General features: G+C 38.0%; 1 protein-coding gene across 4 annotated transcripts in view; it reads left to right on the plus strand.

Annotated features, from left to right (window-relative positions):
* VAPA (VAMP associated protein A) overlaps positions 1–24,219 on the plus strand; it is a 42,154-nt gene extending 17,935 nt beyond the window's left edge. For 2 of the 4 annotated variants that reach the window (XM_033178358.1, XM_033178357.1), the window contains exons 2-6: positions 521–673; positions 4,511–4,614; positions 5,374–5,454; positions 19,792–19,965; positions 23,446–24,219. In XM_033178358.1, coding sequence (XP_033034249.1) covers positions 521–673; positions 4,511–4,614; positions 5,374–5,454; positions 19,792–19,965; positions 23,446–23,604 — 671 coding nt within the window. In that variant the 3' untranslated portion in view covers positions 23,605–24,219. Of the gene's footprint in view, positions 1–520; positions 674–4,510; positions 4,615–5,373; positions 5,455–13,589; positions 13,725–19,791; positions 19,966–23,445 lie in introns of all 4 variants that reach the window. The other 2 variants (XM_033178356.1, XM_033178355.1) reach the window with 2 other exon arrangements.
* Positions 24,220–25,331: the final 1,112 nt, after the last annotated feature.

Raw genomic sequence — 25,331 nt, forward strand, 5'->3', positions numbered from 1 at the left:
GCATATGGCATAATAAACACTTAACAAATATGTGAATGAATGAATGGATTGAATGAATGAACAAACAAAATTGAGGTAAAGCAAAAGCACTGATGTCATAGGGTGTAGGGTCTTCAGATGTAGAGATTTTTGCAGTTGGCCTAGTAAAATGAACTTGAAGATTGACACTGGTTTGCAGACAACTGGGAAATTCTGGTATTTTCAGCAATGTGTTAACAACATACTATAAAAATACAGTTGTAAACTTTATAGATGATAAGTTTCGTAGTACTTTTTTTTGATAGAAATCATACGTGTTTATGGTAGAAATTTTGTGAAATACAGGGAATGAAGAAGAAAGTACGACTTATTTTTAAGTCTACCACCTGGAGAAAGGCAGTGTTAGTAGCCATTTGGGATATTTATGCCTACAAATGTCAACACATAATTAAAATTGAGGTTATATACTTTCAGTTTTGATTCTTTTGTTGTTGAGAATCCAATTAAATTTTGTTTTCTCTTTAATTTTTAAACTTTACAGGCCCCTTCACAGATGTAGTCACTACAAATCTTAAATTGCGAAATCCATCGGATAGAAAAGTGTGCTTCAAAGTGAAGACGACAGCCCCTCGCCGGTACTGCGTGAGGCCCAACAGTGGGATTATTGACCCGGGGTCAACTGTGACTGTTTCAGGTAGCAGATCATGTTCTGAATTTATGTACATTTGAATTTTGACATTTTATGATTCTGTTTTTGTTTAATAAGGTTTCATCTGGAGGGAGGGAGATAATTCTTACATTATTCTGGCTTTGCCTTTAAAGATGTCTTGTTATTGTACTGTATGCAAGCTGTTTCAGAAAAGTTCTCACTCATCTTCTGTGTAGGGAGTGTGGTCAGTTTATAAGAAATTATTGTCAATTACAAACTTTATATCTAGTCTTTATTTCTACAGCTAACCACTACCTTCTCTGCCTTTGTTATTTTATCTTTGAAAAATTATACCATTTTTCTGATGGATCATTCTCCTTCAGATCATAATCATATTACACATTGCATGCAGCTATAGAAGTGTCATAATTCTTTTGCTTAAGAAGGTATAATGCCACTTTTTTGCCTACTGTGTCAAATCAGATGAGTATGTCTTTCATTGTAAATGTCAACAGTGTCCTGCGTGTGAAAACTTTATTTTTATTTTACTACTCTCTTACGGGTTTACTTGTCAAAGAAGTATGCTTGCCATATATAGATTGCTTACTCCTGCTATGGAGTCGATACTGGGACCATGACTATTGCCCCCTATAAACTGTTTTTTCCTTTCTCAGTCCCTCTGACTTCACTAATATAGCTGAGAAATAGGAACTAAATATGAGAACTTACATGGTTTCATGTATTTTACTTAGGGGAGAACCTCTCAGGCTGCATTTACTCTTCCTTTACAGCAGCAGTACTTCTCAACTCCCACTATGTGCTGTAATAACACAGGGAGCAGGAACACACGTGGATTCATCTCTCTCAGATGGGAATCTCTGGGAGCATGGCTTAGAAATATGTACGTTTAGGCTGGGCGTGGTGGCTCACGCCTGTAGTCCCAACACTTTGGGAGGCCGAGGTGGGTGGATCACGAGGTCAGGAGTTCAAGACCAGCCTGACCAAGATGGTGAAACCCTGTCTCTACTAAAAATACAAAAAATTAGCCGGGTGTGGTGTTGGGCGCCTGTAGTCCCAGCTACTTGAGAGGCTGAGGCAGAGAATTGCTTGAACCCAGGAGGTGGAGGTTGCAGTGAGCCGAGACCACACCACTGCACTTCAGCCTGGGCTATAGAGTAAGACTCCATCTCAAAGAAAAAAAGTGCACATTAGAAAAAAAAAGCCTGGGTGATCTTGGTAAGTAATCCCTAAGATACAATAATTCCATATCAGTTTTCAAGTCCACAGCAGAATTGGGTAGAGAGAGAGAGAACCCAGGGTAGGCTCATTGAGAGTATTTAGAGGTGGAACCTGAGTGCAAAAGCCATGAAGGACAGACCATAGAGTTTTTTGTGACACTAAATCTTCTCTTGGCAGGTATAGCCAAAAACCTCAAGAGCGAGGAAAAAGATGTTTTAGTGAATCTTGTGTTAAGGAGGCCTGGGAGGAGTGCTTTTCATGTTTCTTTGCTAAGTCTAATTCATCAGTTCTTGGGATGAAGAGATGGGAAATAAAGATGAAGGAATGCATGCACTCTGGATGTTGCTGCTTTCTACTACATCCTGAAGCCTTTAGCACAATTGGAAGAAGAGATAATTCTTTTTTTCTTTTTTCTTTTTTTTTTGAGACAATGTCTTGCTCTGTTGCGCAGGCAGGAGTGCAGTGATGTAATCTCAGCTGACTGCAACTTCCGTCTCCTGGGTTCAAGTGATTCTCATGCCTCAGCCACTTGAGTAGCTAGGATTACAGGCGTGCACCAACATGCCTGGCTCATTTTTATATTTTTAGTAGAGACAGAGTTTCACCATGTTGGCCAGGCTGGTTTCGAACTCCTGACCTCAAGTGATCCGTCCACCTTAGCCTCCCCAAATGCTGGGATTACAGGCGTGAGCCACTGCACCTGGCCAGAAGATATAATTATTTCAATCCACATGGCTAAAAATAGTTTATTGGTACAAGCAGTTATATCCCTAGGAATCCAAACAGCTATGCAGAATGATTTTTTCTTTGAGGGGTCCAGATTGCTGGTTTCTGTGTGTTAATATTTCTTGAGAAAATAATGTATCAAAGCATTTTCTTCCATAGCAACCTGCCTTATTAAAACCTTCAGACAAACTGGTTACTGATTATACAAACATGCCCTTGGATTGCTCTATTTCAATGAGAATTTGGCTTTTCCAATTTTTAGTGTAGTGTATTTCCATTTACAGTCACTCAAAGGTATGCTTCCTCCAGCAACCTTCTCTGATTAATTCTCTGTACTACATGCTCATTTCTCTTTTTCCCCATGTCCCTTTGACACTTTTTTTTGAATTTGTTCCAATTTGTGCACATTTTTATATTAGTTTTCAAGATTGTCTTTGTTTTGTTATTTGGTCTGCAACCTAAATTAGAGTGTAACTGCTATAAACTTAACCATGTTGTAAGTTTTTCGTTTTATTCACAGATTTTTGGTTCATAGCTTATAATGATTGCTCAGTGAAGGTTGCTAATGGAATTTTATTTAGCTTAAGCTGTATTCTGAGGCATTTTATCCAGTACATTTCCTGCTTCTGTGTATTTGGCCCCTTGAAAAAGTTGTCTTAACCTTGATAGCAGTTAATGGACTTCTCAGACACACCTTGTGAATAAGACTTTATTACATAATTGTTATTTTCTACATTTATTTACTCGTGTGGAGATACATCTTAGAAATAATCCGAAGTTAGGGAAATAATTTCTGTAATACCATGTACATACTTTGTGTAACTGTTGGTTCATTCTTTATATAGTCTCATATTGGACTCACGTTACATAAATTTAGCATGACTTACAACCACATGGAACCTTAAAAAACTTAAAAGTTGGGAAATTATAAATGCTTAAAAATTTTGAATGTTATTGAGACTATAGAATAAATTTTAGAAATCAAGAGGCTATATGGTTTCCTTGTGTACTTTTGTTTTCTTAGAAGATTGAAATAAATTCATAAACTGAAATAGATGTTTATTTAAAATACATGTTTGAAAAACTAATTATATTAATATATGGGACGGGCGCTGCGGCTAACGCCTGTAATCCTAGCACTTTGGGAGGCTGAGGAAGGCGGATCTCTTGAGCCCAGAAATTCGATACCAGCCTGGACAAAATGGCGAAAACGCTTTCTCTACAAAAAATACAAAAATTAGCTGGGCATGGTGTCATGTGCCCGTAGTCTTAGCTGTCTCGGAGCCTGAAGTGGGAGGATTGCCTGAGCCCAGGGAGGTTGAGGCTACAGTGAGCAGAGATGGCGCCACTGCACTGCAGCCTCACAACAGAGTGAGACCCAGTTTTAAAAAGCAAAAAATAGATGGTAGTGAAGTTTTAAGTTACTATTTCTCCTTTAAATATCCCAGCTGTATAATTTTAAATCAGAAAACACTAAAATGAAGCCTAAATTCATAGTTTTAATAACTTAGTAGATTTTATCTGAGCTTATAGGCATTATAGTTAACATTGGCAAAGTTTTGAAAATGTTCACAAGCTGAGTTTAGAAAGGGCAAAATCATAGATTCATATTTAATTTTTAATTGCAATTGTTTATTTTGTTGGTTGTGGAAAACTTAGTAAATTAGAAAGACAGACAATTTAAAAATACTTGGGATCCATTAAGTTGATTCTGGATTCTTAAACATTCCGGTGTTTGGTTTCTTGAACCCTTCTTAGTTTTCTTTAAATTTGCATATTTGTGAAGTAATAGGAATGATACTATGGCCAGATACTGTTGAAGGCAAATCCCAGACTTGGTATAATTTAATCTGTAGCTGTTTCAATGTATGTCTTTCAAACATTCAGGAGACAATATATCCTTTTTTTCTTATTTAGTAATGCTACAGCCCTTTGACTATGATCCGAATGAAAAGAGTAAACACAAGTTTATGGTACAGACAATTTTTGCTCCACCAAACACTTCAGATATGGAAGCTGTGGTAAGTATAGAAGAGGAATTTATTTGGGGGAGTGGAATTTAAACTGTGGGTTTTGTTCAGCAGTCAGTAGAAACACTTAATTTCTAAAAACTAAAAGTTAAATATAGATTTTTAAAAAACTGCCAATGTCTTCATTGTAGATAATTCTAACTTACAGAATGAAAGAATTTTTAAACAGTATTTTTTTTTTAGAAACAATTTAGGAATGCTGCTACTGGCCTAGTGCAGTGGCTCACACCTGTAATCCCAGCCCTTTGGGAGGCCAAGATGGGAGTATCTCAAGCTCAGGAGTTCGAGACCAGCCCAGGCGACATGACAAGACCCTGTCTGTACAAAAAAAAAAAAAACAAAAAACTAACAACAAGTAAAATGAGCTGAGTAGTGTTGGATGCCTGTAGTCCCAGCTACCCAGGAGGCTTGCTTGAGCCCAGGAGGGGCCACTGCACTCCAGCCTGGGAGACAGAATGAGACTAACTGGAAAAAAAGAACAAAGAAAGAAGTGCTGCTATTAAGAAGAAAGTCCTGTGGTTGCTAGTGATATCATCGTGATTTTAATGGATGGTGATAGTAACTCTAGGATTATATAAAGATTCTGTAACATTAGCCAGTAACAATGGCAGGGTGATCAGTAAAGAGTGCACCAGTGTATTTCAGCCAAGCCAGGCAGCTACACTTATCTTTTAGCTGTCCCGTGAGGTCAGACTGACTTACCATGATCATACCTCCTATGTCTCATGTTTGGTTTTGTTTATTTTTTAGTGGAAAGAGGCAAAACCTGATGAATTAATGGATTCCAAATTGAGATGTGTATTTGAAATGCCTAATGAAAATGATAAATTGGTAAGTAGGAAAATGTAAAAAAATTGGAAGCTGTTGAACTCTCAGTTCCTTTGATTAATTTTGCTTCTATTTTTGACCTTTGAGGTATGTGTGGTATGGCTATTTCACGTCATAAGACTCAGTGGTTAAGTTTTAAAAAACTTGATATACTTTTTTTTTTTTTTAATTTTTGTTTATCCAAGAAGAAAGAAAGACTCACTTTTAGGTCTAGACTACATCCTTTAAGTATAGCAGATTTTTGTAGCGTAAACCACTACAGGTTCTTTTTTAGAATGAGACGTGTATACATAATTTAAAAATACATATAAATTGCTTTTTGGCCATTATGTACCAGCAGTTTGGGGATAAAAAATTCACTTACATGGACAGTTTATTCCAGGTTTAGCTATTCCCAGGTATTTTGCTCACTTTTGTTTTTAGTCAAATCCATCTGATTGCATTCTTTAGTAAATAATTGTTATGCTGCTTACTCATTAGTGTAAATCAAATACAATTTGGGGGACTGAGGGATATATGTGTTTATTTAAAAACAAACAAATAGTAGTCTGTGAATGTACAGAGTGGATTATAGTCACTTACCTTGTCCCTTTCCCTGTCTGGATTGCAAATTTGAATCTTTCCCTATGGTAAGAGAGACTTGAAAGATAAGTTTTTCTGTGTGTGTATGTGACTTAATACATACAATAATATGGATAAATAGAATTGTTTGGCACGATTTGGTTACAATCTGACATGACTACTGCCTTAATCTGGTGGCCATTTGCTCTATTGAAAAGTAAACATGCAGATTAAATACGTGGGCTCAGTTACTGTGTTTCTGTTTCAGGATAAGCAGAAAGGAAAAGGTCTCTGGTAATTAGGTGTTGACCAAATTAGTTTTTGAATTTTTAAAATACCTCTTTTAAGTGATTTTTGAGGTATTTGCCAAAAGCAAAAAAATGTGAACACGTATATTCTCTGTAAAGTGAGTGTTAGATGGCCTGTGTATGCTTCCCATTTAAAGGTTTTCTTTTTTGCTTAGGCTGAGGGAAGCTAATAGCTTGCACAGCTCTTACTGTTGAAATCAAGAAAACAAAACAGCATGTTGTCTGGATTGACTTTTTTAAAAAAACATTTGGATATTTTCTCACTTAGAGTTTTATGTCATTTTTTACAGTAATTCAGTCAGCATAAATCTGTCTTCTCTCTGGGCTTCTGCTGTGCTCTGGATAGCACACACTTTGAGATGTGTGAAAAGGATTGAGACTGCAGGTATTTGATACTGCTGATTAAGAGTAGCTCTCACTGGTTTGGAAACCAAACCAGAAGTTGATGGGAATGATATGGTAATGACAGTTGAACCCAGCCATTTACCCATCTTGTGTGAAAAGAGCAGTTATGCCTACCTATTGGTCTAGCCCATAGTTATCCAAGAAAGTAGTTTTGGGTCTCTTTTAGCACTTGAGCAAATACTGAATGGAGTTCCCAGAATCGCCTGTGGTGGAACTTGAGCAGCAGTAGTATGAACCTGGAACCTTTTCAGAGCAGGTATTACTAGTAACCTAAAAGCTGTTCAGTAACTTCAAAGTACTCTAGAGGATATCTTGAGTCTGAGCCTTGATTAGCTAGCTGTTAATGTATTTTCACTAATTGGATTATCTGGACTTGTATATTAAATTGTAGGAAATATATGCTAAAGATAATTTTTAAGAAGATTTATTTTGAAAAACTTGAAGCACCTAGACGAGTAGGTAGGAGGAGTACAATGAACCTCTGTGAACTTATGAGCAGCTTTAACAATGACTAGTTTGTGGTTAAGCTTATTATATATAAATCCTATTACTTCTCATCTTAGGTATTATTTAAGGCAAATCCCAGACATGGTATAATTTAATCTGTAACTGTTTCAATGTATGTCTTTCAAAGTACTTTAAAAAAAGAGATACAAGAGTTTTAATGACAATATTGTTACTATGCCTTTAAAAATTTAGCATATCCTTAATATCAAGCTATCCAGGCAGCATGAAAACTTGTCACAGATGTCATTAAAAAATTTTTTTTCTGCAGTTTGTTTGAATTAGATGAAAATAAAGTCCAAATAGTTCTTTTTTTTTTTTTCTTTGAGATGGAGTCTTGCTCTGTTGTTCAGGCTGGAGTGCAGTAGCACGATCCTGGCTCACTGCAACCTGTGCCTCCTGGGTTCAAGCAGTTCTCCTGCCTTAGCCTCTAGTAGCTGGGATTACAGGTGCACGCCACTACGCCTGCCTAATTTTTGTATTTTTTGTAGAGACAGGCTTTTGCCAGCCTGGTCTCAAAATCCTGATCTCAGGTGATCCACCTGCCTTGGCCTCCCAAAGTGTGCTGGGATTACAGGTGTGAGCCACCGTGCCTGGCAGAGTCCAGATACTTCTGTTGGATGATATATTTCTTAAATTTCTTAGTTTGTTGTTTCCTCCCTCTCTCTCTTTTTTTTTTTTTTTTGCAAAGTATTGAATGTTTTTATTATTAAACTATGTTTGCCTATAGACTTTCCCACAGACTTGATTTTGCTGATTCCATCCTTGTGGTGCCATTTAGCCTTTTTCCCCTGTCCCTGGTATTTCCTATGATGGAAAGTTTGAAATGAGTGGTTCTCATCAGGGGCAATCTATTTGCTCCTCTAGGGACCGTGTTTGGAAACATTTTTGGTTTTCACGACGGGGAGGTAGGTAAGGGTTCTACAGGTAACCTGTTTAGTGGGCAGAGGCCAGAGATGCCTTTCAGCTTCCTGTGATGCACAGAACAGCCCCCACAATAAAGAATAATCTGGCTCAAAATGTCAGTAAAGTTGAGATTGAGACAGTATGGCCTAGGTCTGTTAATTCATTTAAGATTGTCTGATGGTGATACTCTGTCATTCCTACTTCATAACACTAGTATACAATACTTGTGTAAAGAGAAACTTGTGCTTATGTAATATTTGGTTATTGAGTGGTAGAGTTTAAAAAAGCAGAACAAATGCCAAAGTTTATCTTTAAAGGTTTTGAAAAATGAGTTGGTTTATAAGCATCCCATCTCGTGATGTACAGTTGATCTTCCACCTTCCATCCTTTCTTCCCTCCCTCCCTGCTTCTATATTGATAAAACTCATGAATTTAAACATATTTGAGTTTTAACTCTTGGCAGTTAATTATTAATATTGGTGCTCAAGTTGCCTGGTAAGGATACTTTTCACATTGGTTCTTGAGTTTTTTTGATCCTCATAGTCTTTGGTAATTTTCTTGTCTAATGTGACAAGATTTTTCCAGGTTCAGACCTGGAAAGAAGCTCAGGACCATTTCAGTGGGAGATGGTATTTCAGGACTACAATCGGCCGGGGCCCTGTGACAAAGTTGATTTTTAATTTTATCAAACACTCTATTCATTTTTTTGACCAAGGTAAGAGTGGAGGCCCATTTTTCATTTGAAGGTGCTTCTTCAAATGGTAAAATTTTAATGATAAAACAGCATATAGGATGATGTGGATCCTTTTATTTCTTGGGGTAATGATTGCATTTTATGGTTGGATTATGTTGGGTAATTCAAAATGTGCAAAATCCAATACTGATCCTGAGAAGAATGGGCAGGTACTTCTATGAACCGGCTGAAGTGGTGTTTCAGTATAGCAGTACATAAATATAACTTATGAATTTCATGGCTCACTGGCCTTGCCATTATGATTTTTGATGGATGTTTTTGAATGTTTATAATTTACATTTCAAGTTTTACACATAAAATGAGACTTAAAGATTGTAATATATCACCATTTCAAATTTATGTAATTCAAACTTGCAAAAATTGTGTCTATACTATTTAGGCTTGGAAGTGGCCTTAATTGATTAATGTGTATGTTAAAGAGAGGCTAAAACACAACTGTATTTTTATAAGGCAGTATTTCCCAGTGTATTAGGTTGGAAGCGTTCTGTGGTCAGGTGAGCTTGGAAAAATACTGTAAATGTCTCCAAGAGGAATCACATGTGTATCTGACTATTAAAGGCTCTGAGAAAACTTAACGGTAAAGAAATATATTTAACCCAGTATTTTTTTTTTATTTAAAATAACCTAATTAGGAAATACCGATGTTCTGAAAAAATATACTTTGGGAAATACTGTTCCTGCCTAAACTCAGTCTTTTTTTTTTTTTTTTTGAGACGGAGTCTTGCTCTGTCGCCCGGGCTGGAGTGCAGTGGCCGGATCTCAGCTCACTGCAAGCTCCGCCTCCCTGGTTTACGCCATTCTCCTGCCTCAGCCTCCCGAGTAGCTGGGACTACAGGCGCCAGCCACCTCGCCCGGCTAGCTTTTTGTATTTTTTAGTAGAGACGGGGTTTCACCATGTTAGCCAGGATGGTCTCAAACTCCTGACCTCGTGATCCGCCCGTCTCGGCCTCCCAAAGTGCTGGGATTACAGGCTTGAGCCACCGCGCCCGGCCTCAGTCTTGTAATATTAACTAACCTGCAGATTGTACAAGAAATGTTACATACTGAGAAATGGTTTAAACTCAGTGCAACCTGGCACAGACCCAGTTCCATCTGGGTTGTTAATTGATGGTGTGACTTTCAAGTTATCAATTTAATGTTGCATCTCATCTTTTATAGAAAATATGAAATCTTAAGGTACCAAATCTGAAGTCTTATGATAGTACAAAATATATAAGAAGTTTTTGTTTCTAACAATTAAGGATAAAACCTTTTATATGTCTAAAGATAAATAACAAAACACCTCTTTCTTAATATTTTATTCGTGTGGTAATAAGACCCTATTGATAATTGTATCCTCCTGTTTCTAGGTCAATATTCTTTATAGATGAAGTTGATAAAACTGGTTAAAAAAAAGTATTTTTGACATGTTGGTTTCTTTTTAGTATCTGTAGATAAAATTAGTAGTTAATATTCGTTTTCTTTGTTTAGCATGAAATTTGGCTCTTTGGAAATTAGGACATTATTGGATAGTGTGATACACAGTTTGTTAATTTACTTCAGATGAATTGATAAAATGCTATATGACGCTGAATCCTGACTTACACAGTTGCTGAAATGTGACAATCCCTTATTCAAAGAAAATACATTTCTAAATGTGCAAGATGAACAAAAATGTTTTGAAAACTTGGTGACGTATTTTTTAAAAGTATAGAGTGGAAAATATACTTTTTATCTTACGGTTATGATTGTGATATAAATTCTTTGAGATCTTTCGATCTTTTATTCTTTTAGTTTATTAGTATGTTGTAAAAAGTGTGTTAAGCAAAATCAGTTTAATTTTAATTTTAATTTTAATTTTATTTATTTATTTATTTTGAGACGGAGTCTTGCTCTGCCACCCAGGCTGGAGTGCAATGGCCGGATCTCAGCTCACTGCAAGCTCCGCCTCCCGGGTTTACGCCATTCTCCTGCCTCAGCCTCCCGAGTAGCTGGGACTACAGGCGCCCGCCTCGTCGCCTGGCTAGTTTTTTGTATTTTTTAGTAGAGACAGGGTTTCACCGTATTAGGCAGGATGGTCTCGATCTCCTGACCTCGTGATCCGCCCGTCTCGGCTCCCAAAGTGCTGGGATTACAGGCTTGAGCCACCGCGCCCGGCCCAGTTTAATTTTTAACTGCGTTGCTGGTAACATCTTAGGATTTAACATAGAGATCTGTGGATGGCATTTGTATTTTTTTGTTCAGCTTTATTTAGTGTTTAGAGCAGTGGAAAAGTTCATAGGGGTTCTTTACACCTTTATTTTTTGTTTCGATATATGCATACATTATTAAATGATCACCACAATCAAGCTGATTAACATACCAATCACCTCAGATAAATGGGTCACATTTACTTTAAAGAGTCGATCAAAATTTCATTTTCGGTAGTCAGCTTAGAATAATTTGGTTAGTGTTGAAAACAGATTCTGCAATAGCTATCACAGTTGTTGATGCACTCTCCTCAGATATTGTAGAGGTAACAAATCTTGAACTTCATGATTTTTTTTCAGTGTGTCTTAACCCCACTCCCTCACTTCCCCAGCCGCTCTTCCTGTATCCTTGTGCAGAAAGAAGTACACTAGTATTTAAGTACTGTATTAGTCTGTTCTCACATTGCTGTAAAGAAATACCTGAGACTGGGTAATTTATAAAGAAAAGAGGTTTAATTGGCTCACAGTTCTGCAGGCTGTACAGGAAGCATGACGGCTTCTGTATCTGAGGAGGCCTCAGGAAACCTCCAGTCATGCTGGAGAGCACAGGGGGAGCAGATGCCTCACGTGGTAGGAACAGGAGCAAGAGAGAGTGAAGGGGCGGTGCTACACTCTTTTTAATAACCAGATCTCATGAGAACTCTATCATGAGAACAGTGCCACGAGGATGATGCTAAACCATTCATGAAGGACCCACCCCCATGATCCGGTCACTTCCCACCAGGCCCCACCTCCAACACTGGAGATTACAATTTGACATGAGATTTGCCGGGGACACAGATCCAGACCATATCAAGTGTGTGGTATACGTATACCCCACTTGTTTGAGGATTTTGATCTTTTTACGGATGCTATTAATTCTTGGGTGTTTACATGTTTGGAATGCAGCGAAAAAGTATGATGTTATTTTGTTGATTTCCTTAGACTTTTTAGGACTTTGATACTGAATAAATAAGTAAGGAAATGATTGAAGTTTTGTGTTTATCTTATAGGGTAAAAAATGGAGCCAGCTTTAGAAGCACAGTGGCTAAGTTCATATTTTTATTTTTATAGTTAAATCATTTATTTGTGACAAAACAATTCTCATTTATTTGAACCATCACTAAAATGTGGGCTACGTTTTGGGAAATAGCTCTCTGATTTAGATCATAGATAAGGTGCCCCAGGAAGCTTAGGAACCCTTTTATTTTAGAACAAAAGGACTCTTAGTATTTTTTCCTGGATAATAAGCATAAGCAGATACCATCCTTAAGCACACTGAGATGTGTCGTTACCCTAGTCCTCCCTAGTCCTCGGGATCAGCAGGTGTGTGCCAATACATTTCATTTTGTTAATGGCCCCTAGTGTCTTCAGTTGAGTTATTGTCAGTGCTAGTACTGAAAGCCATTCAGCATGTTCCGTGTATTGTTGACAGCTGGAGGCACATGATACGAAAGTGCTGACTGTTGTACAAAATAGGGTTCTTCGAATTATTAGCTCTGTTCGGATTGTCAGCTCTGTATTATGAAATACGTAATGTCCAATTAGTGGTAGTGGTTATTTTTTAAGGATCAAATGTGGTTTTATTATTTTTGAAGTTTTATGACCTATTCAGTTCTTTGTGTTCACTTCTAAAAAATTTTTGAGGCCTTAACTCTGACATTTTCTGAATTTCTTAAATGTATTGCATTTCATTTATATCCTCCATCTGACATTTGAAGGTGACATATTTTCTAGAAAAAAATTCTGGTTTGTTTTAATGAAGACTGAGGGGCTGTAAAGAACAGGGATGTCAGGGGTCTTATTATAAAGACATTTTATAGTTGAATATACATTATTTTCTGTTGAGACAGAGAACAAATGGGATATCAGTAAGTATAATTAAGGAATCCCTTTCCTTCCTGTTTGTATAATACAGTATTGCTTTTATCTATTAAAGGAATTTGAAAAGAAAGGAAGAGAACTATGGAGTTAATGGTTATGTGAGTCTTTAAGTGTGTTTATTGGCCTGGGATGTGTGTGAGGGCGTGAATGTATTAGGGGATAGGCTTTAAGTACAAGAGAGGTTTATAAAATTGTTCAGATTGAGCATTATCAAAGGTGAGAAGACATGAAGGTGCTTGGTTTTCAGATTACTGACAGTTACTAATTAGTAAAAAACATTAAAAGCCACAAAGAATTAGATGGTATTCATTTTAAAACAACATAAGGCTGGCATAAATTTTAATGAAGTATGTACATTTAATAGGTGCACATAATGCAATTAGATTATAACTTATTTTGTTTGGGAAATATAAAAAGCAAGTTCAGAAACTACTTTTGCTTTAACATAGCTATTACTTATTAGTATTGTTCCTTATGCATTGATGCATTTTTATAAAGTGTTAATGTTTTAGAGCCTAATGGTTTCTGTGTCAGTCATTCCCAATATCATGCAGAAGAAATCAAAAAGTTCAGTGAGAATCTGAGAATATGTTTCCCATGCCATCTCAGGGTATAACTCCACCAGGGAATGCTCCGACTGTCACATCAATGAGCAGCATCAACAACACAGTTGCAACACGCGCCAGTTATCACACGAAGGATGACCCCAGGGGACTCAGTGTGTTGAAACAGGAGAAACAGAAGGTTTGTTATAGGGAGCTAACAGACTTAGGAGTCTACTAGTGTTAATGATTAAGTTAATGTAAATATCTAGCAGATAAGTGGTATTGTGAGTGTGTTATATGAAGTAGATAGAATTGAACTATGCCTAAAATTACAATAAAACCACAAAGCACTTAAAAATCATGCACACAAACTACTCTGTTCTAAAAAACTTCTGAACTTACTAAAATCTCAACAGTGAGCAGGACAGTATAAGTGTGAACATTACGAAGTTAGTGTAATTTTTTTTTTGAGATTTGGGGGGCATACTCTTTTTTTTTTTTTTTTTTGAGACGGGGTCTCACTCTGTCACCCAGGCTGGATTCTCCCACCTTAGCCTCCTCCGTAGCTGAGACTACAGGCATGTGCCACCATGCCTGGCTAATAATGTTTCTATTTTTTTGGTGGAGGTGGGGTTTCACCATGTTGGCCAGGCTGGTCTCAAACTCCTGACCTCAGGTGATCCGCCTGCCTTGGCCTCCCAAAGTGCTGGGATTATAGGTGTGAGCCACCACACGTGGTCAACCCCACAGTTTTAGCAGATTGTTTATACTTTGATTTGGTTTTGCATATGATATGCATTACTAAGGCTTTAAAAAGTTACTGTTTAAATGTTTAATATTTTTTTGTTTTTGTGATTGGGAATTATTTACTTCTGGGAATCATGATCCTAGAGAAACAGTACATTGGTCGTTTAGGGTGGGAAAAAAAATTTCAGGTAACCTTGTTACTTAAATCCTGTCTCTTAATTCATAGGTTAAGACCTTAATTCTGCCTCTCACGGTTTATGACAGTACTCTTGACTTCAGCCTCTTAACTCCTTTTATGTGCGTTTTTATCTATCACTCATGTTACTTGTAAGAATATAGCCCCACGTTTATGTCCTTTATCTCCTTTGTTCTTCCCAAGGCTTCTTTGCAATCTTGTTCTTGTATTTCCAATTCCTAGTTCCCTCTTTTTCTAATTAACCCCCAGTAGAAATACTTGGAATATTAGAACTGAAATTCTGATGGTCGATAGAAAAGAATAAAAAAGTACAGTCATGCATCTCTTTAAGGATGGGAATATAAAGAAATGCGTTGTTAGGTGATTTGTTGTGTGAACATCATAGAGTGTGCTTTAAAAAACCTATATATGGTATTGCCTGTTGTTCCTAGGCTACAGACTTGTGTAGCCCGTGGCTGTACTACAATGGTAAGTATTTGTGTATCCAAACAATCTCTAACGGAGCTCTGTCACCCTGCAGCCTGCTACCCACACGTGGCCCAGGACGTCTTTGAATCCGGCACATCGCAAATGCGTAAATTTTCTTAAAACACTATGAGATTTTTTTTGTGTGATTTTTTTTTTTTTAATAGCTCATTAGCTATTGTTAGTGTTAGTGTATTTTATGTGTGGCCCAAGACAATTTTTCTTCCAGTGAGGCCCAGGGAAGCCGGAGGATTGGACACCTGTGACTATACACAGAAAAGGCGCAGCAAAAATACGGCATAAGAGATTTAAAAAAAATTGTATACCTGTATACCAGTGTACCTGTATACTGTGAATGGATTTTGCAGAACTGGAAGTTGTTTCGGGTGGGTCAGTGAATGAGTGGTGAGTGAATGGGAAGGCCTAGGACGTTACTGTACACTGTAGACTTTATAAACACTGTACACTTAGGCTACATTTATTAAAATTTTTTTCTTTATTAATCTTAGCTTTCTGTAACTATTTTCATAAACTCTAAAATTAAAAATTTTGACATAACTTAAAGCACAAGCACAGTGTATAGATACATAAAAATATCTTTTTATGTCCTTATTCTATAGGCTTTTTTTTATTTTTTAAGTAAGATTTTTTTAAAAACTTTTTTTGTGAAGACTAAGACACGGCACACACATCAAGCTAGGCCTGCACGGGGGCGGAATCATCAGTATCACTGCCTTTCATCTCCACATCCTGTCTCACTGGAATGTCTTCAGGGACAATAACACGCATGGAGCTGTTATCATCTGTGATAACAGTACCTTCTGGAATACCTCCTGAAGGACCTGCCGGAGTCTTAGAGTTAACTTTTTGTTTTCATAAGTAGGAGTACATTCTAAAATAAATGATAAAAAGCATAGCACAGTAAATGCATAAACCTGTAACATAGTCATTTATTACCAAGTATTCTGTATTGTACATAAGTCATGTGTGTGATACTTTTATATGACTGGAGTACAGTATATATATTTACACCGGCATCACCACAAACATGTGAATAATGTGTTGTAAGACCTCACTAGATAATAGGAATTTTTCAGTGCCATTATAATTGTGTGGGAACACTACCATATGTATGGATCATCGTTGACCAAAACATCATTATACAGTGCATGACCGGACAACTCATAGATGGAGGATTACTGCAGATAGGCTAAATAGTGGAACATGGACAAGGTTGGGTTACTGTTTTAGTTGATACACACCTTGACTTTCCACCTTATTCTAAATTGCAGTGTTAAATGTAAGGTTACTATGCATCAGTTTACTAAGAGTCACAGCATGTTGAATCCCTCTAGTTTGCTTGTTTCATGGTTCTCAGAAGAACCAGTCTTCTCTTTCTGGACCAGTTTGAAGCAACTCTCAAGAAACAAGCTGTTTTATTGGAGCCAAACCTCACTATTAGAGGTCCTGGATGGAAACATATACTTAAAGTTACACCTGCTTAATTTTTTCCATCAGGCTGTTCAGATTGTCACTCCACGCATGACTCAAACCCCACCCTCCCATCACACTTCCCCCTATTTTTAACTCCCAACTAAGATTAATATGCTATATTACATATACATATGTAGCATATGTATATGTAAATAAAATAGATTTTCTTGCACCTATTATGTATGTTGACTGGTTTGTAAGGGGCCTAGGTAGTATGTGATATAACTTATTGGGCACACTTTTGAAGTGTGTTTCAGCTTCACTGTATTCTTTGCATTCTAGTCTCTTTATGCTCCACAAATTGGTTATCATTTCTTCTTTTTGTTATAAAAGCAGTATAACTTTTTTTTTTTTTCCTTGAAACGGAGTCTTGCTCTATTGCCCAGGCTGGAGTGCAGTGGCGCGATCTTGGCTCATTGCAAGCCCCGCCTCTGGGATTCACGCCATTCTGCTGCCTCAGCCTCTGGAGTAGCTGGGACTACAGGCGCCCACCACTACAGGCCCGGCTGATTTTTTGTATTTTTAGTAGAGACGGGGTTTCGCCATGTTAGCCAGGATCGTCTCTATCTCCTGACCCCGTGATCCACCCTCCTGGGCCTCCCAAAGTGCTGGGATTACAGGCGTGAGCCACCGCGCCCAGCCCAGTATAACATTTTTAAGAGAAATTTCAACGAAAAAGAAAAATGTAATTGTATTTGCTTAGATAAATTCTAATCTAATTCCAAGTCTAATTCTATTAGAATTAGAAACATCTAAATCTAATTCCAATCTAGTTATCTTTTTATGGAATATCTTCTTATGGATGTGTTATTTAAAATTGGAAAGAATGGAAAGCTGCCCATCAAATGCTTAACAGAAGTGAAATGTTTAATTTTGGCAAGGCGTAGAATAGAATATTTAATGACATGTCATTTAAAATGATTATTTATTTATTTTATTTTATTTTTTTGAGACGGAGTCTGGCTCTGTTGCCCAGGCTGGAGTGCGGTGGCTGGATCTCAGCTCACTGCAAGCTCTGCCTCCCAGGTTTATGCCACTCTCCTGCCTCCGCCTCCCAAGTAGCTGGGACTACAGGCGCCCGCCTCGTCGCCCGGCTAGTTTTTTGTATTCTTTAGTAGAGACGGGGTTTCACCGTATTAGCCAGGATGGTCTCGATCTCCTGACCTTGTGATCCGCCCGTCTCGGCCTCCCAAAGTGCTAGGATTACAGGCTTGAGCCACCGCTCCCGGCCGCTGTTTTTATTTGTTTTTTTTTGTTTTTCTTTTTTTTTTTTTTTTTGAGAAAATGATTAAAAATGCATATAAATGAATAAGCAAATATGTATGCCCAATTTTATAAAATGTGTGTGGAAAAATAGTAATATAAATAATAGTTTTGTTGATTTCATGAGATCATGGGAAATGATTTTTTCTCTTCCCCCCATAATTTAAAATTTTATGCAATGTAAAGAATTTAAAAACAAAAATCTAGTTGTCAAGAGCTTGATGATCTTTGTTTTAGTTTTTTTCTCTTTGGTGTTAACCCCATGTATATCTTTTTTTCCCCCTTTTGGAGACAGAGTCTCACTCTCACCTGGGCTGGAGTGCAGTGGGAGGATCTCATCTCATTGCAGCCTCCACCTCCTGGGCTCAAGCCACCTCAGCCTCATGAGTAGCTGAGATTAGGGTTGCACACTACCATGCCTGGCTAAGTTTTAGAATTGTTTTTTGTAGAGACAGGGTCTCCCTCTGTTGCTCAGGCTGTTCTTGAATTCCTGGGTTCAAGCAGGCCACCCATCTCGGCCTCCCAAAGTTGTGGGGTTTACAGGCATGAGACATGGTATCCTGCTTCATCCTCTTAAGTTTTTCGTCAATTTTCTGGTATGGTTATGATACTTTTTCCCAATTTTTAACCGAAACCTAAAAGTTCTTCTGTTGCCATATTGGTGACCATTGCCACCTCCTTTATAGAGGAAGTCAGTGTGCCAACTTCATTATCAGAAGTTGGATTTGTGTTAGGATAGAATTTGACCACACTGAAAATCATTTTGAAATGAGTTCTAACTACTATTAAGGAAAATAATAGGAAAAAGTATTGGCAGGGTAAGATATATCTGAAGCAATGTTTTAATAGTAGAGGTGGCTATTATTAGATTGGTTGGGGTGGAAGAGATTGGGGTGAAGAACAAAAAAGCTGGCAAGAGAAAAAGAGAAAGAATTGAAGTAGGATTCTTTAAAACCTTTCTTAACTGGGAAGCTTGAAGAAAAATGGAAGAATCTGCCAACAGGTCAAATACATACTGTTGTTGATTAGAACCTCATTATAAATTTCATTTTTAAATAGATTTTATTTTACATGGATTTAGGCATACTAATCAAATCACATCCCCTTCATAAGAAGAACAAGGTTTGCCCTTTGAACAAATAATCTGTTTATACTTAATATAAATTTGGTAGCTGGGATGGTGTGGTAGGTGTGCAGCCTCTGATAAATCTTATAAAATGAGTATTGTGGAATGCCGTAAAGTTGATTTTGTAAATATCTTTGTTAGCAGTTTTGTAGCTGAATAAAGCAGATTGTATCTAAAATTATTTTAAAGCAAGTGAAAATTTAATTAAAATGAAAAAAACTTGTTACACTAATACTGCTACTATGTGTGGTGCCATAAATGCTATTAGAGTGAAGGGTGTTGGGGTACTTCGGACCACGGGCTGAGGAATACGTAGATGCTGTCATAGATGTTTATTTCCAGGCCTTCAACACTAACTTCACATGGTTCAGTGTTGGTTAGGATTAAGATTTTGGGGCTCATAGTCTTCAAAGCATGCTAATTTTTACTGTGATGTTGAATCACGTGAATTAAACAGCATTACTAAAGATGATAATAGAAGTTAGCTGTTTTGGCATGTTTTTTCTTAGGTAGTTTCTAATTTTATTGGAATGATTGCGATAATATCCCCCTACCCCCCAGAACCTTATTTGAATTGCAGAACCAGAGCACGGAAAATGACCTTCGTATTTGGATTTTGTTGACGTCAGTCATTCAGCATACTTTGATTGAATAACTACTCTTGACCAAAGTGCTGGTTTTAGGGGTAAATACAAAGAGAGATGGCTCTTGCTCTCCCAGCCTTAGAAGTATTATAGGAAAGAACTTGAACAATAATTATTAAGATATATAATAAAGTGCTATGGTAGATGTACATGCCAGGGATTATAGGAATAGAGGGAGTGGGCTGATTGATTAGACTAATCTGGCTGCTGACATGTACTGATTTAGGTCTTTTAAAGAGTTTTTCATAAAGATGTAGAATTTATGTTTTTGTTTGTTTAAAATCTGTAAGAAGATTTGGTTAAGAAAATTCTCAATGTCTTTGTAATACAGAATGACATGGAACCTAGCAAAACTGTTCCACTGAATGCATCTAAACAAGATGGACCTATGCCAAAACCACACAGTGTTTCACTTAATGATACCGAAACAAGGAAACTAATGGAAGAGTGTAAAAGACTTCAGGGAGAAATGATGAAGCTATCAGAAGAAAATCGACACCTGAGAGTAAGTTCTGTTGGTTGAAAATAAGTTGATTTAAATGAAGGTATAGGACATGTTGAGTGTTATTAGGCCATTTTAGCAGTTAGTTTTTAAATTTATCCTTGGTCAGTTCTTTCTTGTTTTCCCCAATTTGATTATGTCCTGACCTTTGCTCCCCACCCTACGCCTCTCTTAAAAGTCTTCCTGTGGGTTTCTCATTGCCACAAGTTCCTTACCTTAGCACACATTCTAATTATTTGTGATCTGGTCTGCAGCATTGCCAGCTTCAGCTCTTGTTTCTCCTGTCCTTCCCATTTTGTGCCCAGTCATACTGAACTAGGATTGTGTTGTCCCACATCATAGCCATTAGTCACCTAGGGCTGTGGAGCACTTGAAATGGGATTTGTTCAAATTGAGCTGTGCTGTTAAGTGTAAAATACTGATGTTGAGTTAGTACAGAAAAAGGTAAAATTTTCTTTTTTTCACGGTTACATATTGAAATAGTAGTTTGGGTATATTGGGTTGAATCAAATATATTATTAAAATGAATTTTACACATTTCTTTTTACTTTTTAAATGTACTATTGGAAAATTGAACGTTACATATGGGGTCACATTTGAAGCTCACATATTTGCATGGGGCAGCGTTGGGCTGGAGTATGCTGGAGAAGCATCTGTTTATCACCCCTCTTTTGCTTTATAACTGGAAAGGCTCAGAACCCTGTCCCTCCCGGCACAGCACATACACATATTGTCTTGCTACTATATTCTTGTCTTTTCAGTATAGCCTTTGGTGAGACCCTCTCCAAAAGAAAAAAAAATCGATTTGTCCTGTCTGCTTTGTGCCACCACTATGCCGATTGCATTCTACTGTCTTACTTGTTAGAGGCCTTTCTCCCTCTAGTGGGCAGTAATTTCCTTGGGGGCAAGGGCAGTGTTTCATTTCTCTCTGCATTCACCGTACATGCGGGTAGTAGTCATATATTTGATTGAATAAATGGATGGTGAAGGAGGACTGATTTGAATATGTGTGAAATTTATGAATAATACTTGTCTTTGACAAGTAATTGTTTCAAGACCTGAATACCTGTACGTTGCTCTTTAGGCTTTGTCTGAAGCTCTTTGCAGCAACGTAGATGATACAAAAATATATGTAACTAAAATAAGCTAAATGATTGGAGTTATTTGATTATTCCTTTTGTTAGGTGTGTATAGGAACTACACTCTGAATTAAAGGCACTGTATCTTAAGCCGGTCTGTGAACTCCTTTGTTGAAATGCTTTTTAAAGTGAATTTTTGTGTCTCTTCATGTTTGATACTTCATAGTACCCCCTTGAGGGGTACCCCTCTGCTTCCAAGCGCTTGTCTGGATAGCGGGAAGAATATCTTTATTTCACACCTACACACCATGGAAGGATTTTGTTGGTTACTTTCACTTGATCTGCCATGACTTCCATAGTTCTGTTCTTTGATAAAGATGTGCTCCTTGGGTGCTCAATAGCTTTCTTTCAAAAGCCACTGTTTACCTCTGGCAGGGAGGGGAGAAGTGTAAACAGTAGGAATGTCAGGTGGGGCAGGACTGGAAAATAGGAAGAGTGAACCAGGGAAGTGAGAGAGACTTTATTCCTGGTTTCTGCTCTTTGTATGCTAATGTTCTGTGTGAGATTTTATTTGAGAGATGATTCTGCTGTTGGAAAAGTAAAACAAAAAAGCTGTGCTGGGCACGGTGGCGCACACCCGTAATCCCAGCACTTTGGGAGTCCGAGGCGTGTGGATCACCTGAGGTCAGGAGTTCGAAACCAGCCTGGCCAACGTGGTGAAACCCCATCTCTATTAAAAATACAAAAATTATCCGGGTGTGGTGGCGGGTGCCTGTAATCCCAGCTACTTGGGAGGCTGTGGCAGGAGAATCACTTGAACCTGGGAGGCAGAGGTTGCAGTGAGCGAGATCACACTGTTGCACTCCAGCCTGGGCAATAAGAGCAAATCTCAAAAAACAAAACAAAATAAAACAAAAACCTTGAAGACCCACTGGCTTACAGAATTTCAGACCCTTTAGCATTTTATACACAGGCCCATCATAATTTTTTGCCATGTTAACTTTCTTGCTCCTGTCTGTTCACTATCCCTTTTAATTCCTCTAGCCCTGTGGTTCTTAATTCACACTGCATGTGAATCACCTAGTGAGCTTTAAAAAGTTACAGTTTACCAGGCCCTCCCCAGACCTAATGAATCAGAATCACAGGAGTATTAAAAGTTCTGTAGATGCTTGTGATGTGTAGCTGAAACTGAGAATTACTACTGTTTTTATATAGGACTAATTAGCATGAGACCAAAAAAACCCAACTCCAGAAAACCCAGTAATGCAAATAAAACTGTGCCATTAGGTGTACTCTTTTAGTTAGTGTTTATTTATAAGCACAATAAAAGAATCATGGGAGAAAATATTGCCTTGCACTGAAAAAAGTAAAAAACTGTCCTGTCATTCATCAGATTGGGTAACAGACACAGATAAAGACAACTGCATAGTTAACAGGTATTAGTATTTTTCCCAAGGCTCACATTGCACACAGTGTCGTAACAACCTCCTGCTTGGAGCGACTTCTGCTTTCTTCTGAGAAACCTTGTCCTCTAAGGACATGGTGCTGTGTGAAGCCATATCAGCAAGGATGAAGCAGCCCACTCTTGACTGGAGGATCTGTCATTTTGACACAGAGAAGCATCCTCAGTTTCCATTCCAGGTGCAGAGCTTCAGATAAGGGTTTCCTACGTACATTTCTCATCTAAATTTGTAGTTTCTGAAGAAACAGTATTCTTTCTCTGCTTTGCAATCCAGACCTGGTGCTATCTCTTTACACACAGCCCTCTGCTTTGCTTTGAACGTGTGAAAACACTGTTCCTTAAATTTCACGTTAAACCATTTCCTTCTCCGAAACTTCTGTGATAACCGTGTCTCTGGTTTCGGCAAGAATACCCTCTTGTGCCTCCACTGTTGTGGTTCCTTAGTTGCGGTGGGTCAGTAAACCCAACTGGCAGACTACGGGTCTGGTAGTTTTTGGCTGATTGGGCTAGGATAGGTGTAACTGATTTTAAATACCATGGGCCGCCTTGGAAGTACTCTTCTTTAATTATGTTTTTAGTGGGATTAAAATAAAAGGTAAATATAGCCATATTTGACTTTTATTTTTTAGGAATACATTTCTCAGCTCCAGTTTTAAAAAATCAGTGTTATTGAGGTATAATTTATATCCCATGGAGACACCCACTGTGAGTGTACAATTCACTGAAATATAGAACTTTATAACTGTCACTGTAGTTCAGTTTTAGAATGTCCATCAGCCCCGGAAAGTTTCCTTATGTGGTTAGCAGTTAATCCCTGTTTCTGTCCCCAGCCATAGGCAACCACTAATCTACTTTCCGTCCCTATAGATTTTTAGCTCCAGTAGTCTCGTTAGTATGCTTGTTTTTAAAAACCTCTTTTGTGTGTGTGTGTTTTTTTCCTAGGATGAAGGTTTAAGGCTCAGAAAGGTAGCACATTCGGATAAACCTGGATCAACCTCAACTGCATCCTTCAGAGATAATGTCACCAGTCCTCTTCCTTCACTTCTTGTTGTAATTGCAGCCATTTTCATTGGATTCTTTCTAGGGAAATTCATCTTGTAGAGTGAAGCATGCAGAGTGCTATTTCTTTCTTTTTTTTTTCTCTTGACCAGAAAAAGATTTGTTTACCTACCATTTCATTGGTAGTATGGCCCGCGGTGACCATTTTTTTGTGTGTACAGCGTCATACAGGCTTTGCCTTTAATGATCTCTTACGGTTAGAAAACACAATAAAAACAAACTGTTCGGCTACTGGACAAATTGTATATTACCAGATCATCACTAGCAGATGTCAGTTGCACATTCAGTCCTTTATGAAATTCATAAATAAAGAATTGTTCTTTCTTTGTGGTTTTAATAAGAGTTCAAGAATTGTTCAGAGTCTTGTAAATGTTATTTTAATAATCCCTTTAAATTTTATCTGTTGCTGTTACCTCTTGAAATATGATTTATTTAGATTGCTAATCCCACTCATTCAGGAAATGCCAAGAGGTATTCCTTGGGGAAATGGTGCCTCTTACAGTGTAAATTTTTCCTCCTTTACCTTTGCTAATATCATGGCAGAATTTTTCTTATCCCTTGTGAGGCAGTTGTTGACTGAGTTTTTCATCCTTACAATCCTGTCCCATGGTATTTAACATAAAAAAAATAAAACTGTTAACAGATTCTTGCTCGATAGCTTGTTTGTGTCTGTCGTGTTATTAGAGGGGAGTCTACTATATATGGTCACTTGAAATTATGATGCAAAGGTTTCTCTTGCATTGAAACCCTCTCGGATATTACAGCATTTTTAATTGAAAGTCCTAATTCTGTTAAGGAAAGGAGTTGATTAAATTTTAAGGGACTGCTGGTATTTTGGGAGATTGTAACCAGTTTGTTTTCAAGATACTAGAAAATAAGGTCCATGAGAACAGAAGTCACGTGATTTCAGTGAGTTGATGTGTACAGCATGGCTGTGCTCCATCTAATTTTTACCCCATTCTTCAGTTCTGAGAGTATGTTCTCAAGGAAGATTTAACTCTCCTTGGTTTTAAAGTACTTTTTTTTTTTTTTTTTTTTTTTTGTTGAGACGGAGTCTCGCTCTGTCGCCCAGGCTGGAGTGCAGTGGCCGGATCTCAGCTCACTGCAAGCTCCGCCTCCCGGGTTTACGCCATTCTCCTGCCTCAGCCTCCCGAGAAGCTGGGACTACAGGCGCCCGCCACCTCGCCCTGCTAGTTTTTTTTTGTATTTTTAGTAGAGACGGGGTTTCACTGTGTTCGCCAGGATGGTCTCGATCTCCTGACCTCGTGATCCGCCCGTCTCGGCCTCCCAAAGTGCTGGGATTACAGGCTTGAGCCACCGCGCCCGGCCGGTTTTAAAGTACTTTTTTTTTTTTTTTTTTTTTTGTTGAGACGGAGTCTCGCTCTGTCGCCCAGGCTGGAGTGCAGTGGCCGGATCTCAGCTCACTGCAAGCTCCGCCTCCCGGGTTTACGCCATTCTCCTGCCTCAGCCTCCCGAGAAGCTGGACTACAGGCGCCCGCCACCTCGCCCTGCTAGTTTTTTTTTGTATTTTTAGTAGAGACGGGGTTTCACTGTGTTCGCCAGGATGGTCTCGATCTCCTGACCTCGTGATCCGCCCGTCTCGGCCTCCCAAAGTGCTGGGATTACAGGCTTGAGCCACCGCGCCCGGCCGGTTTTAAAGTACTTTTTAACCAGCCTAGTAAGTCTTACTACTTCTCATAATATTTCATAATAGTTAAAAGTAGGTGTGTTTTCCTGCCCGATTTGGCGCTCAAAATAATGTTCATTAT

This window comes from Trachypithecus francoisi, unplaced genomic scaffold (genome assembly GCF_009764315.1).
Source record: "Trachypithecus francoisi isolate TF-2019V2 unplaced genomic scaffold, Tfra_2.0 Lachesis_group19, whole genome shotgun sequence".
Lineage (NCBI taxonomy): Eukaryota > Metazoa > Chordata > Mammalia > Primates > Cercopithecidae > Trachypithecus > Trachypithecus francoisi.